Below are 17934 nucleotides of genomic sequence, written 5' to 3'. Positions count from 1 at the left end.
TCTATCCCCACCCCCTTCCCAGTTCTCGGACCAGTCTTACCTTCTCCGACTACATTTTATCTTTTGCTTTGTTGTTACCTTCTCCCAACTAACAATGATCTATTCTATATTTTCCTAGATATCCATTCCCTCTGTCCTGTTTTCACACCTTACACTTCCTTATCTATGCACCGCCCACTCTGCTGACATCAGTCTGAAGAAGGGCCTCGGCCCGACACATCTAGGCTACTTGAAATAACTGATAATTTATTTTACAGTATATCTTGTTGTCACTTCTAATATGCCGATGAAGCTGCAGCAAGAAAAAAAATGTTACTTTTTTGTTACAGCAAGGAAAAAAAAGGTCTGAAGAAGGGGTTCGGCACGAAACGTTGCCTATTTCCTTCGCTCCATAGATGCTGCTGCACCCGCTGAGTTTCTCCAGCATTTTTGTGTACCTTCGATTTCCCAGCATCTGCAGTTCCTTCTTAAACAGGATATGTAAACATGCTACTGTAAACCATATAATAAACAAGAAAAAAAGTTCAGTGCGTGTGTGTGTATAAACATATATAACACACACATAAAAACAAGCAAAAAGACGGTGCAAAAAGACAAAACCAATCTCCCCAAGTTTATATAGTTCATACGGTCATAAGGAATAGGAGAATTAGGCCATTCGGTCCATCAAGCCTACTCCGCCATTCAAGCATGATTCTCCCCATAACTTCTGACACCCGTACTAATCAAGAATCTATCTATCTCTGCCGTAAAAATATTCACTGACTTGGCCTCCACAGCCTTCTGTGGCAAAGAATTCCAGATTCATCACCCTCTGACTAAAGAAATATCTCCTAATAATAATAATAATAATAATAATAATATCTTTTATTGTCATTGCACATAAGTGCAACGAGATTTGGGTATGCAGCTTCCATCCAACATCATAAATTAAGTAACTACTAAAATTTAGGTTGATACCTCGAGAACATGGTTTGTACTAAGAACATTACAACAGTAAAATAGTCAAAACAGACTAAAGTGCAGATGTGTCTGTGCGACGTGACTATCCGAGGGAGACAGTCCGTGGGGGTGGGGGGCACTCAGCAGGGCCGGTTCAGAGCAACTATAGCTCTGGGAAAGAAGCTGTTCCTGAGTCTGGCGGTGCGGGCGTAGAAGGCCTTGCAACATCTGCCGGAAGGAAGTAGTTCGAACAGTCCATTACAAGGGTGTGAGGAGTCTTTGTGAATGCTGACAGCCTTCCTGAGACACCGTGTGTGGTAGATGCTCTCCAAGGCTGGTAGCGGTGTCCCAATGATCTTCTGCACTCTGTGGACGACGCGCTGAAGAGCTCTCCTCTCCGCCTCCATGCAGAGATACCACACAGAGATGCCATACGACAGTATGCTCTCTGTCGTGCAGCGGTAGAAGGTTGTCAGCAGCTGTTGGGGCAGACCAGTCCTTTTCAATGTTCTCAGGGAGAACAGTCATTGCTGTGCTTTCTTGACCAGCGCAGCAGTGTTGGTGGACCATGTGAGGTCCTCTGAGATGCGAGTGCCCAGAAACATAAAGCTGGACACTCTCTCCACACTGTCCCCGTAGATGGAGATTGGGGCATAATCCCCCTTCTGTGATCTCCTGAAGTCGATAATCAGCTCCTTAGTCTTGGAGGTGTTTAGTGACAAGTTGTTATGTGAGCACCAGTTCGCCAGGTTCTGCACCTCTGCTCTGTAGTTTGTTGATCAGCCCGATCACAGTTGTGTCATCTGCAAACTTGACAATGGTGTTGGTGTCGAATGCAGGAACACAGTCGTGTGTGAAGAGGGAGTAGAGCATGGGGCTCAGTACACAGCCCTGTGGTGTGCCGGTGCTCAGGGTGATAGTGGAGGACAGGTGCGGGCCCAGTCTCACTGCCTGTGGTCGCTTCCGTCAGAAAATTCAGGATCCAATCGTATATCGGCGAGCTGAGGCCTAGCTGGTGGAGTTTGGTGGTGAGCTTGGTGGGGATGACCGTATTGAAGGCAGAGCTATAGTCTATGAAGAGCATCCTCACGTACGTGCCCTGTCTTTCCAGGTGAGTCAGGACAGTGTGAAGAGCCAGAGAGATGGCATCCTCTGTGGATCTATTTGCCCTGTATGCAAATTGATGAGAGTCTAGTGAGGCAGGGATGCTGCATTTGAAGTGGGAGAGAACCTCCTCATCTCCTTACTAAAAGACGTCCTTTAATTCTGAGGCTATGACCTCATCCAAGACCCTCCCACTAGTGGAAACTCTCCACAAACACTCTATCCAAGCCTTTCACTATTCTGTGTTTCAATGAGGTCCCCCCCTCATTCTTCTAAACTCCAGCGAGTACAGGCCCAGTGCCGACAAAAGCTCATCATAGATTAACCTACTCATTCCTGGGATCATTCTTGTAAACCTCCTCTGGACCCTCTCCAGAGCCAGCACATCCTTCCTCAGATATGGTGCCCAAAATTGCTCACAATATTCCAAATGCGGCCTTACCAGCGCCTCAACATTACAACCCTGTTTTAGTATACAAGCCCTCTTGAAATAAATGCTAGCATTGAGTTTACTTTTTTTACTTCCGATTCAACTTGTGGATTATCCTTTTGGGAATCCTGCACCAGCATACTGCACAAGTCCCTTTACACCTCCAATTTCTGGATTCTCACCCCATTTAGACAATAAGTTCAGAGCTTATTTGAAGGTTGTAGTGTTAAATACCCTGTAGGGAAGAAGCTGTTCCTGAACCTGCACGTTAGTTTTCAGGCTCCTATATCTTCTTCCCGATGGCAGGAGTGAAATGAGCGTGTGGCCAGGGTGGTGTGGGTCTCTGATGATGCTGGCTGCCTTTGAGGCAGCGACTCCTGTAAATCCCTTTGATGGTGGGGAGGTCAGAACCAATGATGGACTGGACAGTGTTCACCATTTTTTGCAGTCTTCTTCGCTCCAGGGCATTCAAGTTGCCAAACAAGGCTGTGATGCAACCAGTCAATATGCTCTCTACTGTACACCCGTAGAAGTTCAAGAGAGTCCTCTCTGACATACCAAATCGCTGCAATCTTTTCAGGTAGAGGTGTTGATGGATCAGTGTGCTGGCTCCAGGAAAGATCTACAGACATAGGCAATCGCAGGAATTTGAAGTTTTTGACTCTCTCCATCATCCTGTCGATATAAATGGGGTTGTGGGTCCTCGTCCTTACAAAGTCCACAATCAGTACCTTGGTCTTACTTACATTGAGAACCAGGTTGTCATGCTGGCACCATTTGGTCAGTCGATCAATCTCACTTCTATACTCTGGCATATCATCATCTGTAATTCATCCAACAACAGTGCTGTCATCAGCGAACTTGAAGATGGAGTTTGCACTGTGTCCGGCTACACAGTCGTGAGTATTGAGCGAGTAGAGCAGGGGGCTGAGCACACAGCCTTGAGATGCTCCAGTACTGATGATTATTGTGGAAGTGTTGCTACCAATTTGAACAGACTGTGGTCTGTTGATGAGGAAATCGAGGATCCAGTTACAAAGGGGTGCACAGAGACCAACATCTGCAGTTCTTTCCCACACAATTTTAGATCCAATTTTCCAACATGCCTTGGATCTCATGGGCTCTAACTTTCTGGACCAGTTTGCCCTGTACAATCTTGTCAGGTGCTTTACTGACATCCATGCAGACTAAATCAAACGCGCTGTCCTAATCGTGGACTTAAGTAATCGTCATACAGGATCTCCTCCTAACAAAGCCAGGTTAACGATAGTTGATTAATCTCCGACTGTCCAAGTGCCTAGCGCTGGTACCCCTCGGGATTTCTCCCCATAACAAGTCAAGTCAAGTTTATTTGTCACATACACATACAAGATGTGCAGTGAAATGAAAGTGACAATGCCTGCGGATTGTGTAAAAAACTACAGAACAGAAAAGAACAGAATCAGTATTTACACATTAGAAAAAGCCCCAGCAATTTTAAAAAGATACAACACAATGGTAAATTGGTACAGTAAATTCTGCAGTTTTGCAGTTGTACAGAGCCCTAGTGAGACCACACCTGGAGTATTGTGTGCAGTTTTGGTCCCCTAATTTGAGGAAGGACATTCTTGCTATTGAGGGAGTGCAGCGTAGGTTTACAAGGTTAATTCCCGGGATGGCGGGACTGTCATATGCTGAGAGAATGGAGTAGCTGGGCTTGTACACTCTGGAGTTTAGAAGGATGCGAGGGGATCTCATTGAAACATATAAGATTGTTAAGGGCTTGGACACGCTAGAGGCAGGAAACGTGTTCCCGATGTTGGGGGTGTCCAGAACCAAGGGCCACAGTTTAAGAATAAGGAGTAAGCCATTTAGAACGGAGACGAGTTCTCTGGATGCTTTCAAGAGAGAGCTAGATAGGGTTCTTAAAAATAGCAGAGTCAGGGGATACGGGGAGAAGGCAGGAACGGGGTACTGATTGGGGATGATCAGCCATGATCACATTGAATAGCGGTGCTGGCTCGAAGGGCCGAATGGCCTATTCCTGCACCTATTGTCTAAATTAGTCCCTGGTGAAATATGAGTTTACAGTCCTAATAGCCCGTGGGAAGAAACTCCATCTCATCCTCTGTTTCCACAGCATGACAGCAGAGGCGTTTGCCTGACCGTAGCAGCTGGAACAATCCGTTGCTGGGGTGGTAGGGGTTCCCCATAATGTTGCTGGCTCTGGATCTTCACCTTCTGATGTATAGTTCCTGCAGGGAGGAGAGTGTAGTTCCCATAGTGCGTTCAGCCGAACGCACTACCCTCTGCAGAGCCTTCTTGTCCTGGGCAGAGCAGTTCCCAAACCAGATTGTGATGTTGCCGGACAAGATGCTTTCTGCAGCCACTGAGTAGAAGCACTGAAGGATCCTCAGAGACTCTGAATTTCCTCAGCTGCTTGAGGTGGTAAAGGCGCTGCCTTGCCTTACCAGTGCGGCAGCGTGTGATGTTCATGTCAGATCCTCTGTGATGTGGACTCCCAGGTATTTAAAGCTGCTCACCCTGTCCTCAGTAGCCCCATTTATCTCCAGTGGCGTGTACGTCCTCGGATGTTGTGCCCTTCTAACCTCCTTAATTCTGACCTGTGACACAAGCCTGCAGTTACCTGGCCAATTGCTGATTAGTTGAAGCATCTCTGCCCTCGTACCCACTGAATGATGAGAGGGCGCGCGCTCCGGGGGCCATGCACAGCGCTGGCGGAGACAGTGCCCATAGGAGGGCAGGCGCGGAGCTCCCCTGTAGACTGGCTCCGGCACGGCCCGGCCTTGCTCTGACGGGGCCGAGCGACCGACAACATGGGCCGAGCGACCCTTCATCACGGGCCGAGCGACCCTTCATCACGGGCCGAGCCCAACGACAGCGCGGGCCGAGCGATAGCACAGGCTGAGCCGAGCCCATCTACTGACAACATGGGCCGAACCCATCGACCCACATCCCGGGCCGGGCCCAACGACCATCGGCACGAGCTGATCCGCGCGCCAGCCCCGGCTGCTGCGACCACGAGCACGCACCTCGGGCAGGGACCTGCCGTAGCTCAGGTTGTAGATCTTCACGTCGTTCACGTTGGAGACCTGCATCACGCAGCCGTTGGCCGCGGCCGCCCGCTGATCAGCGCCTCGAGCTTCTCCCCCACGAGCTGCACCCGCCGCGTCCCCGCCACCCAACACTCCAAAGCCGGCAGGAAGTGGCTCTATGCAAATAGTGCGGGTGCCTGCCAATGGGAAGAAGGCTGGGGGGCGGGGATTAACAGGGGGCGTGGTCTCGACCTTCCTCTGTAGAGTGTACAGCGCAGCCGCTTCTGCGCAGAGGGAGTGGAACCGTGGGCTCTTCACCTGTAACACTTCGCGCTGTATCGAAGTGCTCGGGGTCCAGAGAGCGAAAGGCACCAAGGAACTAGTGGGACCACAGGCGAGGGGTTCTCGCTGGCACAATCCACCCGCTCAGTAATAAACCAAAGGCTATTCTTTCAGAGCTGATCAACGAATTTAGTTACTTAATGAAATGAAGAAAGAATCCGCAAGTTTGAGAGGCTAAAGTATTTTTTTTTTTTTAATCCTACGGCATTGTCAAATCCAGTAATCTGAGGTAATATGAATGACGTTTCTTTTTATTTCATAATTCAGTAATTTTTATTTGTATGCAATACCGCAGGTGGGTTGTAGCAGGGGGGGGCTGCATCAACCTGGCTGTTTTTCACACGCGTCGATAGCGAATAGCCAAGTTCTTAAACACAAGCAAATTATTAAAAGAAAAAAAAGATATAAATTACATACAAAGAACAAGAATTGCGAAAGGTGGATCTGATCTGGCAGGCTACAACCACGAAAGTACAGTACATTATTTATTTCGTTTCTATAAAGATATGATTGTTCCTATAATGAGAAACAGGAGATAAGTTTTGTGGAGTTTTCTAATTTATTATATGTAGTGCAACTCTGCTAATAGTACTATAAAAGGAATCGTTTATACCAGTGAATATATTTTACATGCACCTGTATTTTTTCCCTGTAACTTTTAAATGCCGAAACACTGTATTGTTTCCTTAATTGTTAATATATTGACGGTATCTTTAATAGTAATAAATTGACGGAAAGGACACTTGGTCTCATGGGAATATTATTACTGACTTGACAAGCCGAGGTAGGCACATTCATGAGACAAGCTTTGGCTAAAAGTATTCCTCTTACTAATGCCGGTGCTGATTGTAAGATATCTTCAATTGAAATCCGTAGACCGTATCGTAATTCGAGTTAATGCCAAACAATTAACTTCATTTTGACGTTGACTAGCGAATGTTTAATGACTTTGAGGTTTATTCGCCTTGTCAAGATTTCTACTGTATTTTGTACTCAGGTGCAGTAAAGACTTTGGGCTCCAGAGTGTCACGGGACAACATGAGCGAGTACTGGTTAATTTCGGCTCCTGTGGATAAATCAAACCAACAAATATGGGAACGAATGAACACTGTGACCGAAAAAGCCAATTTATCGAATAACTTTAAATTCCCGATCCCAGAACTCAAGGTAGTTTCAGATGCTACTCAGAAGCCGACTCGAAAACAACCTTTTCAGTGATGATATTTTAGCTGAAAGTTTAGGCATTGAGGATTCTATCTTTTAGAAAATATGATAATGTTGGGATAGGGATGCAGTTTACCAACAGTTCAATATCTCGATGGAGGAGCTCGGTTGATTTGACCTTTCCGTAACGTTATTTTCAATTGCAATTATTAGGATATAAATCCTTGATTTGTATTTCTCAATTAATTCCAGCTATGTTCGAGTTGAGATTTTCATTGCTTCAAATAGTTTTATGATAAGCCATCAACGCCCGGATTCATTTTTTTCCCTAGGTGGGGACATTGGATTCATTGGTTGGCCTCTCGGATGAACTAGGAAAGCTTGATACGTTTGTTGAAGGGTAAAACACGCATTGTTTACTGTATACAAACGCGTTAAAGCGAATTTGAATAATCCGTGGTTATTCTCCTGATGCACATTTAACTCGGCTGAAGCAGATTTATCCAAACTGTTGCTACATATAACAACAAAGATCTGCAAGGCTCTGGTTTCATCTGAGGTTGAAATACAGAACCGCTCGCAGTCCAGCAGTCAAGGTGACCTGAAGAAGAAACATATAAACAGATAATAATAGCAATTAAAAGAGCAAACGATTTTACAATCTGCTGCCTTTCTAATGACAAAATGGTTCGCAAATATGGGGTAAAAACTCTTTAGGATCATTGTGACCATAGTTTAAGTTGTTAACTGCATCAAAATGTCTTAAATATAACACAAAATAAATGAAAATACTTATTTATCAAAGTACAATAAGTTGATTTATCATCCTGTTTAATTGTTGCCCTGAGGAAAAGGATGAACAAGTTTGATTTTATTCATGACAAACAAAATAATTTGTTTTACATTTTGCTTTTGGGTCAGTTACTTATTAAAACACTCTGATCATTCCTGTAAATGTTTGGATCAACTTAGGCAACATAATAGTGTGTTACGACCCCCTCTTTGACACAAATTACAAAACGTGGATAGTTACAGTTAATTAAGATTGGAGAATTCAATGGTCATACTGTTGGGTTGTAAGCTACCCAAGTGGAAAATTGAGGTGCTAAGGTCCAATCGGGATTTCAACAGCAGGGGTCGTTTGAAATATGTAATTTAAACAATTGGATACTTTAAAATTAAATAAAGAAATAGCATTTTCTAAACCTGATATGATTTTATTACAAAAATGCACTTCTTACTCGCTTTATATTTATTTCAGAATTAATACATTTTAAATTATGCTTGGAGACTGGGTGATGCGGCAAATTAATACACATGTGAACAGAACGGAGAACAACATTAAAGTGCCAGATTATGTCTATGTAGCACATTGCATATCAAATTTATTACAGCTGTTTTCAATGACACCTAGAATTCCTTGGAGATCTATTTTTGCATTAATTAAAATGTTATCATATTTACAGTTGGTTACTTAGAGCTGTTTCTACTCATTTATGTTTGATTCTAGCATTGTGAAGAAGCTGGCACAATATACAGCAGATATTATGGAGGATTCCAAGGATAAAGCTCAAGAAAATCTGTTGGCCAGTGGAGGTGAGTTGTATAAAGCATGCAACAGTGTGCATTCACAGGGTGACATTTACACAATAAAATGGTGCTATGCATAATTTGATAATCAACACCTTTAAATTATTTTTTTGCTTCCTACTGTAATCATGTATTTAAGACCTAACTCATATTTCTAAAGTATATCATCAAGTTAGTGCACTTTATTTATTTCAGTCAGTACTCATTTAGATAAAGAAATGTATAGATCTGACATTTATGCTGCTGTACATAATGTTTAGATGAAGAAACTTGATTAGATGAAATTAAATATCAATTTAAAAACAATTGGAAATAGACAATCGACATAAGACAATAGGTGCAGTAGTAGGCTATTCGGCCCTTCGAGCCAGCACCGCCATTCAATGTGATCATGGCTGATCATTCCCAATCAGTACTCTGTTCCTGCCTTCTCCCCATATCCCTTGACTCCGCTATCTTTAAGAGCTCTATCTAGCTCTCTCGTGAAAGCATCCAGAGAAACGGCCTTGGCTGCCCTCTGAGGCAGAGAATTCCACAGACTCACAACTCTCTGTGAGAAAAAGTGTTACCTCTTCTCCGTTCTAAATGGCTTGCCCCTTATTCTTAAACTGTGGCCCCTGGTTCTGGACTCCCCCAACATCGGGAACATGTTTCCTGCCAGGGGCGGAAATCCCAGACGGGGGCCAGGGGGGACACGTTCCCCCTTCTGTTTTGAGAGGTGGGGGTCGATTCCCCCCCCCCCCCCCCCCCCATTTTTTGTAATCCCGATTTTAAAACCCGGTGAAATCTCCGCTTTCCGCGAGGCATTGGGGGTGGGACTGATGATCGAGGGCGGCGATTGGACGAGAGAGATGTCTGTCAGCAGGCAATGGGGCGGGACATGATGATTCAACACGATCATTGGAGGAGGGAGGTGTCAGTCAGAGGCGGAAGTAGGGGGGGGAGTGGGACTGAGGAGGGATCCAAAAACAAGCAGCAGAAATGAGAAGTGGCACCACTTTCAATTGTTGTTCATGGTGTGCACACTATATGGGAGCACACACAAAGTGCAGTCTATAACATCCCTTTATGGTAATCTGCAATTTGAGCAAAATCAACTGTACTGTCTATCATCATGCTTTGATTTGCCTTGCCATCAGGAACATGATGCATACTGTTTCCTCAGTGAGCTTCACGTGACATGGAATTTCATTGCACCGTGCCGTACTTGACAACAAACTAATGTCATCTAATGTTGAGAAAGTCTCAGTGACCTCACTGATTCAGCCTGGTTGTTGATGCCTACTCTGCAGCCTAGTTATAACTTTTACAAGTGTAAAAATCAGGGTCAACGAAGACGGGCTTCCTAGACCTGGTGCAAAGCACCTGTTAACATTGCAGCAAATGACATAATTAGTTGAGCTTTCCAAGTGAACTATAAACATCCTCTCAGTAAAACAAAGGAGCAAGAAATGTCAGTTTAGAACTGGTGCAAGTACAACCACATCTGTGCTATTTCTGACCTTTCTCCTAACATGTCCAGTTCTAATAGTTATAGACAACACTTCCAATTTTCTAACAGGATTCCAGAAGTATATATCACGTATTTTAATAGTACAAAGTAGTTGCTTTGTGGGTTTACTTTTCATTTCCAATTGATCATGAAAACATCCCTGGAATTGTCTCAACTAGGACAGTTTAATAAAATATTAAATTTATTAATTACTTTTCTTACAATGTGTGAATCTGAACCCATATTGACATTAACTTTTTCCTTATCGTGTAATAGAAGACAAAATTGCGGAGGTATTCACAGAGCCCACTTGCCATTCTTTGCATTTCAAAAGATCCTTTTAATAATTTGATAACAATTAGTGACCTCTGCTGAATGTTCTGCCATTTGTAGAAATCGGACATCTCCTCCAGTTACTTTGAATGAACTCCGCATTGTTTCATGGTTCTTATCAATGGTGCAGATCCACCACCTGCATGACTTAGTTTGGCATTGAACACAATGCATTCCTTTCTTAACTAAGTATGCATAATTCATCCCAGACTTTCTTGGTACATAAGACAGCAATGAAGTTATGTTATCTTTGTTATTCATGCTTCTTCAAACTTTGACTCTGCTTCAAATTTTAATTGTGCAATACTCTTAAACCTGTTCTGCCCAGTTATAAAAGTCTTCCATTTTAGTTTTATAACATATAAGCTTTCTAGGTAGACTTCTGGAGAGTGCTGGAAGAACTCAGCAAGTCAGGCAGCATCTGGGGAGGGAATGGACAGGTGACATTTTGAGTCAGAGCCCTTCCTCAGACGTAAGTAGGCCTCTCGCTCATTGTCCTTAAATTACCTCCGAATTGCAACTGAATTAGCCTCACAATCTTTATCAAGACATTGTCTATCTCCAATAGCAAAGCGCCACAAATGCCAGAAGTCCAAAATAAAATATAAAATGGTGACATCGGCACTCCCTGGAGCCAATCAATCATTCCCGTGGGGGGAGAGAGGGAGGGGTGGGGGGGGGGGGGGGGGGGGGGGTTCGGCGGCAGCAGTCGGTGCTTCCTGGAGCCAATGAATAGACTCAACTTTTGAGATGCCATTGTGACATCACTGGAAGCTGCTAGAAAAGTCTTGCTCTCACGGTCAATTATTATTCTCAAAGTTGGGTTTTTTAAACCTTTAAATATCAATACCTTGTGAAATATAACATCAAATGTGAAGGAAACTTGATTAAATTGACGACGGAAAAAAGCTGAGTACGTTTCAGCAAAAAATTAGTGCTACCGTGTAGTTTTGGCGAAAATACACACACACACACACACGGTGTGCAGTGAGGTCAATGGCTGGGGAGGCACTAGCTTCCACCCCATCCTAACTTAGTTGTGTGTGTGTTAGTTGTCTGTGCGTGATGTGTGTGTGTTAGTTGTGTGTGTGTGTGTGTGTTATGTGTGTGCATCGTGTGTGTTAGTTATGTTGGCTGTGTGTGATGTGTCTGGGAGGGAAGGGAGGGAAGGGAGGGAAGTAGAGAAGGGAGGGAGGGAAGGAGAGCAGGGAAAATAGAGAGGGAAGAAGGGGAGGGAGAGGCCCAGCGGCAGAAGTGGATGCCGGGGTCCCGAGCCGAGAGTAGATTACTCCAGCGTGGGGCCCAATTGGGAGCTCTCAGCGGCCCAGAGCCTCCGAATCGGCCGCTACAAATCAACGAATCAACCAAAGATACTAGAGTATTTTTGGAATCAACCTACCAATCAGCGCCGCCGCTGTTGAAGCTAGCTAAGGTGGAGGGAGAGCCAGGCAGCATTAATTACGTGAGCCTACGTAATTGACGCACGCTCTCCCTCCACTGGGCTCAAGATACACCCCCTTGTGAGGCAGACGTGATCGCTATCTCCCCTGGAGTTTTTACATAGCAGTTTTATGATGAGATCAGCGAGCACAAATTTAATATATATATCTGTGAAATAAGTTACCTGGACTATGGAAGGTAAAGATGTACAATGAAGGGATCTACAAACATTACATTGGTGACATACATAGAGATAGTGACAGGCACACGCTTATTGCCCGCGCTCCATGCAGTTTCTGAGGGGTTGTGCAATCAGAGGGGAGGCTCAGTTTGTCACTGCCTCACCCCTCATCTCTCCCTGTATTTGCAGCGGAGCTGCGAAAATTTGGCGATTTTGACTATAAAAAAAAATGATTAGATTCATATAGAAATGACATTTATAACAGATCAGTGGAAAAATCATTATGTTTATTTTATTTTATTATTTTTTTTCTTTACCTTTCTTAACAGCTATTTTCATGGGGAGTATGACAGGTGAGGCTCTGCCTCACCTGACCGCACGTCCCTGGCACACACACACACACACACACACACACACACACACACACACACACACACACACACACACACACACACACACACACACACACACACACACACACACAGAAACAAGACGAGACTATTAATAGTATACTAGACTAAGTGGGACCTGTTGGGCCCCGTTCCCCCAACGCAATAATCCACCACTCATCCGTTCCCCCAACACAACCCATTTCCACCACTCAACCATTTCCCCAACATAACCAGTTCCCCCAACGCAATATTCCACCACTCACCCAGAACCCCCACGGGAGGCCTGGTCCCCACAACGCAACACTTTCCCCAACGTAAGATTCCACCACTCACCCGTTGGTTCCCTGTCACATGGGGGGCCTGGTCACCCAACGCAACCTGTTCCCCAAAGTAAGATTCCACCATTCACCCGTTCCCCAACGCAACCCGTTCCCCCAATGTAATTTTCAACCACTCACCCATAGCCCCCAACTGTGCAGGATGGCTCATTTTTTTCACCCTCCCTCATTTTAAACTTTAAAAAATATTAAATTGCACTGTGATGTAGGTGCCACTGACATATTTTTTAAACCTTTAAATGTTAATAACTTGTGAAATATAACATCAAATCTGAAGAAAACTTGATCAGATTGACGACGGGAAAATGCTGAGTAAGGTTCTGCAAAAATGTCAGCGCTACCATGGACCGTCTTCTGCAGATTCCCTGCTTTCTCAACACATCTGCCTTTCCACCTACCTTGGTATCATCTGAAAACTTGGCCACAAAGTCATCAATTCCATCGTCCAGATCATTAACATATAATATGAAAAGTAGTGGATCCCTTTGACTTTGTAGTTAGAAATGAGGATCCATGCTACTCAGTAAAATGCAGATATAAAGAATGCTGAGCAAAACACAAAGTGCTTGAGGAACTCAATGGATCAGGCAGCATCTGTGGAGGGAATAGATAGGTGACGCTTTGGGTCGAGACCCTTCTTCAATCTGAAAAGGGACAATCTGAAGATGGGTCAGACTGAAGAAAGTTCCTGACCCAAAACTTCACCTGCTCATTCCCTCCACAGATACTGCCTCTCATACTGAGTTCCTCCAGCACTTTCTGTTTTGCTCTGTACTAGTCAGGCCTGGTTGAGCTTTAAGTGGTTTGTTCTGATGTAAATATACACTCATAAATCATTTAGAATATGGGGTGGAGGGGGGTGATAGCAGCAAGACCTTCTTCGTTATCACAATTGAGACCAAGCAAAAAGTTGAGATCGCTATTACAAGTTTTGGAAACCTACCAATTTTTTTTTTTTCACATTTAAAACATTAAGAACAGGTTATACCATGCATTAATTTACCTCTTCCACGCTGTGTTAAATTAATTTAAAAAAAAGGGGAGTAACAATGAAGCAGCTAAGCAGACTGTGGCTATAATATCATGATGCATGAATGTATATATTTTTTAATTTGGTGAATAATAATTGTTTTTTGGGTTGTATTTATTTGTGGCACTATAGTGATGTTTGAATTGTTGTATAAATGAAGGAACAACAATCACATCACTAATTTCATTGTTGTTTTGCTTTGTTTTATCTTTAGTTGATCTGCATAGATACGTGACACATTTTCAGTGGGATATGGCTAAATATCCTATAAAACAGTCACTTCAAAACATAACAGAAGTCATTACCAAGGTGAGATTTGGTATTGATTGACATTTATAAATACTGATTTGTGAAATGTTAGTAATAAGTCCATACAAATCAAATTTCTTAACAACTTTTACATCAGAAATTGTGTATAAGACATGCAATTCAGGGCATCAGTTCTTATTTGCTGATTTGTGATACTTTCGCTCAACACTGAAATCATACGTACAATGACAAGCAAATGGGTATGTGACAGCAACTGAAAAACGTGGAATATGTCACTACCCAGTATTGGAAAAAAAAACAATTAGGGTGTATGAGTAGTGCCAATCTTCTGCTACCCATGTATGCATCAATCAAAATTGAATGATATATCCATAACTAAATGTAATTATAAATCTTTTGGCAATATTTATTGTCATGACACAGTTGAATACTCTTGAACACTAGAGCCATCAAGTCTTGTCCCCTCCCATTGTCATAACTCTTAGCCATTTCTCCCATTCTTTGTACAGCTCCTGCATGCTATTTTGTTTTTGAAACCTTTAATACAATTAATTTTGTGTTCTTCCATTCCTCTGTGAATATTTCTGACTTCCAGTTGCTTGTTCATTCTGCCTTATATTCTGTTCCATCCATTCGCCTCGCTATTTGTGTCATTTATGTGCTAATTCAGTTTTGTCTGTTGTTCTTCACTGCCTCTGCTTAGCTTCACTGGTCTCCCTCTCAATCTATCTCTGTCCATAACATAATCTAGATATTTAGCTTGCAGCCCATTCAGTCATCACTCCTGTCGTCAGCTGTAAGGTTTTAATTTTATATTTGGGTATTTTTGCTATTAGCTAGATCCACCATGTCAGCAAGAAAAGCTACACAAATGTGGCAACAGAAATTAAATCGTTTTTCCATTCATTTGTTGATTCATTTGTGTACATTGTGCCTGCTTTCTGCACTGTTTTATTGATTTTCTCATGGCAGGTACTTTAGTCATTACTTCATTGGTACCGAATGCTCCTTTCTTTTTTAAAGTCCTATGGTTCCAATAATTAATTTCATTGAATTGTTTGGATTTGTTATTAATTCATGTGATGCTGAGTTCTCCTACAATGTGTTAATTTGAAAGTGCCTACTGAACAACAATGCAATTGATTTGGTGGTAGTTTTATTACTAGTTTTATTTTGCTGACCCCTACGCTGTTTTGGTTATTTGTAACCTATTGTTTTGATTGAGTGGTCAATCATGCATTAGTTTGTCTGGGTTGAACTTTCCAGTAAGGAGTTAAAAAAACATACTTTGTGCTATTTAAATTCTGAACTTTTCGCATGTTAATCTTTAATTTGCTTGTTATTATTGTGGCAGCTTTCTTTCCAATTCTTTTGGGTTTTCACCGATTGCATTCAATACTATGCAGCTCTTAACTCTCCTGCGCAATGTCACAGAAAATCAATGAGTTACCTTTTAGAAAATGCCACAAATTTGCTAACCTTCAGAACAAGGAACTGCAGATACTGGTTTACATAAAAAGACAGTGCTGGAATAGCTCAGTGGGTCAGGCAACATATCTTCAGAACATAGACAGGTGACGATTGTAAGGAGGAGAAAGACGCTTGGCAAGTGGCATGTGGATACAGGTGAGGGGGGGGGGGGGGGGGGGGGGGGGGGGGGGGTGATTGGCAGATTTTATGGATGAAGACCAAAAATGAAAAGACATGGTGAGATAAGAAGTTGATAGGAAGCATGAAATATGAAGCCACAGGCATCCAAATCTGAAGCATCCATTTCTATCCTAATCTTATCTCACACTTTTTGTCTTTTCATCTCTGGCCTTTGATCAATTATCAACCCCCCCCCCCCCCCCCCCCCCCCCCCCCAACCCCTCACTTGTATCCACCTATCACTTGCCAGGCTTTGTCCCACCCCACCTCTCTTTCAGCTTTCAACCCCCCCCCCCCCTCCGCTCCGCTACTACAAATATGCTGAAGAAGCTTCTCAACCCGAAACATCACCTATACGTTCTCCAGAGATGCTGCCTGGCCCGCTATGGTAGAACATAGAATATAGAACAGCACAGCACAAGAACAGGCCTTTTGGCCCACAGTGTCTGTATCAAACATGATGTCACGATCATCTCTTATCTACCTGGCCATGATCCATTTCCCTCCATTCCATATGCCTATCTAAAGGACTCTTAATTGCCACAAAAATATCTGCCTCAATCACCACATCCAGCTTCGCGTTCCAGGCACTCGCCACTCTCTGTGTAAAAAAACTTGTCCGGGGGCCATTGCAGCAGGCACAGCCTGGCAGTAAAGTTCGGTAGGTCTGTCTACTTTAACCAAAATCCATTATAAAGAGGTCCGTAAAAATGAAGGTTTATTGTATTTGCCAATAGGACTAAAATGGATGCCAGGAGGTTACCTTGGAAGAAAACTGCTTTATTGCTATGAAATATTTCATAATATCAATCACCACATTCATGCATCTGTCTCAGTCACTAAATTCCTGCCAATCTTAATTTTGCTTCATTTTTAATGGATGTGGATAATGCCTAAGTCAAATGAAACAAAAGGTGCAAAGTTTTCCACAAAATCTGGATTATATGCTGTGATTGTGTTTTTCATATAATTAGAACAATGTTGGCCTATATCTCTTTCTGACTGAAATTATACCAGTTTGCATAATACAAACTGGTTTACCATCTCATTCTTCTATGCACTTAATGTATTTAAAAATCATAACATAAAATATGATTTAAAAATAATTGCACAATAGAAAAAAAATGACCAATCATTATGTTCTTCTTTTCAGCAAATTTCACAGATTGATACTGACTTAAAGTCTCGGGCAATGACGTATAACAACACAAAGGGAAACCTACAAAATCTGGAAAGAAAAGCAGTGTATGTAAACTGATGCCATTTCTTAATAAATCTGTACGCAGTGGACAACCCAGATGTCTGGACAATAATAAACCACAAATGCATTTTTTGTTATTGCAAACTCTTGAGATTGGGAAATATCAATGTATCTCAAAACTTCTTCTTGTGGGTGGATGTAGGCAGTTTGCCAAATTATATATTTTTTTAACCTAAAACTGGAAAGAAACGTTGTGCAGAACATATAAACTGATCGAATCAACACTTTCATCACTCTTCTTTACGTTAAAGTAGGAAATTAATCTTACCTCAGTTAAAAAGTTATTAATGTGTTCAAAATATATTTTGAGATATACCAACGTTTGCTTTGAAGAAAATTATTGCTAATTTTCACTTAATACTGCAGGGTACTATTTTAATTAGATTGCATTTCTCAGTTATCATTTTTTAATATTCCTCAATTCTAATTATTTGATTGAATATTCTACATATTTCAACATATATTAACATATTTTAGTTAAAAATAAACTCTTGACTCAACTCTGGACTTGATAACAGTCCAATTTTCATTTATATATGCAAGTGGATGATTGGTTCAGTGTGGAATTCTAATTTGATCTTGATCTGCGATATGAAATTTTAGAAAGAGTCAAGAGTGTTTTATTGTCATACGTCCCAGATAGAACAATGACATTTTTACTGTAAATAATTTGATAAATGAGAGAAAGAATAAAGTTCAGTGTGTGTGTGTATATATACACATATTCACAGATATATATAATATATATATATATATATATATATATATATATATATATATATATATATATATATATATATATATATATATATATATATATATGTATATATTATATATATATTATATATATGTATATATATATATAATATATACATATATATATATACTAGACCAAGTGGGACCCATTGGGTCCCGTCCCTTAAACGTGCGATTGCGGGGG

The 17934-nt window shown here is 42.1% G+C and overlaps 2 protein-coding genes across 5 annotated transcripts in view; one reads left to right on the top strand and one right to left on the bottom strand.

Moving 5' to 3' along the window:
- nol10 (nucleolar protein 10) overlaps positions 1 to 5675 on the bottom strand; it is a 58281-nt gene extending 52606 nt beyond the window's left edge. For 2 of the 3 annotated variants that reach the window (XR_004412062.1, XM_033021595.1), the window contains exon 1: positions 5509 to 5675. Coding sequence is in view for 1 of the 3 variants with exons in the window: in XM_033021595.1 (XP_032877486.1) it covers positions 5509 to 5574 (66 nt within the window). In the remaining 2 variants the exon portion in view is untranslated. Of the gene's footprint in view, positions 1 to 5102 lie in introns of all 3 variants that reach the window. The other variant, XM_033021596.1, reaches the window with a different exon arrangement.
- atp6v1c2 (ATPase H+ transporting V1 subunit C2) overlaps positions 5642 to 17934 on the top strand; it is a 36841-nt gene continuing 24548 nt past the window's right edge. The window contains exons 1-6 of one of the 2 annotated variants that reach the window (XM_033021598.1): positions 5642 to 6082; positions 6851 to 7020; positions 7350 to 7417; positions 8528 to 8613; positions 14028 to 14122; positions 16887 to 16978. In XM_033021598.1, coding sequence (XP_032877489.1) covers positions 6892 to 7020; positions 7350 to 7417; positions 8528 to 8613; positions 14028 to 14122; positions 16887 to 16978 — 470 coding nt within the window. In that variant the 5' untranslated portion in view covers positions 5642 to 6082; positions 6851 to 6891. Of the gene's footprint in view, positions 6083 to 6802; positions 7021 to 7349; positions 7418 to 8527; positions 8614 to 14027; positions 14123 to 16886; positions 16979 to 17934 lie in introns of those variants that run through there. The other variant, XM_033021599.1, reaches the window with a different exon arrangement.

The sequence above is a fragment of the Amblyraja radiata genome, chromosome 5, assembly GCF_010909765.2.
Source record: "Amblyraja radiata isolate CabotCenter1 chromosome 5, sAmbRad1.1.pri, whole genome shotgun sequence".
In the NCBI taxonomy this organism is placed as follows: Eukaryota; Metazoa; Chordata; class Chondrichthyes; order Rajiformes; family Rajidae; genus Amblyraja; species Amblyraja radiata.
The sequence above is the reverse complement of the archived record's forward strand: the minus strand, read 5'-3'. Positions and strand labels throughout refer to the sequence as shown.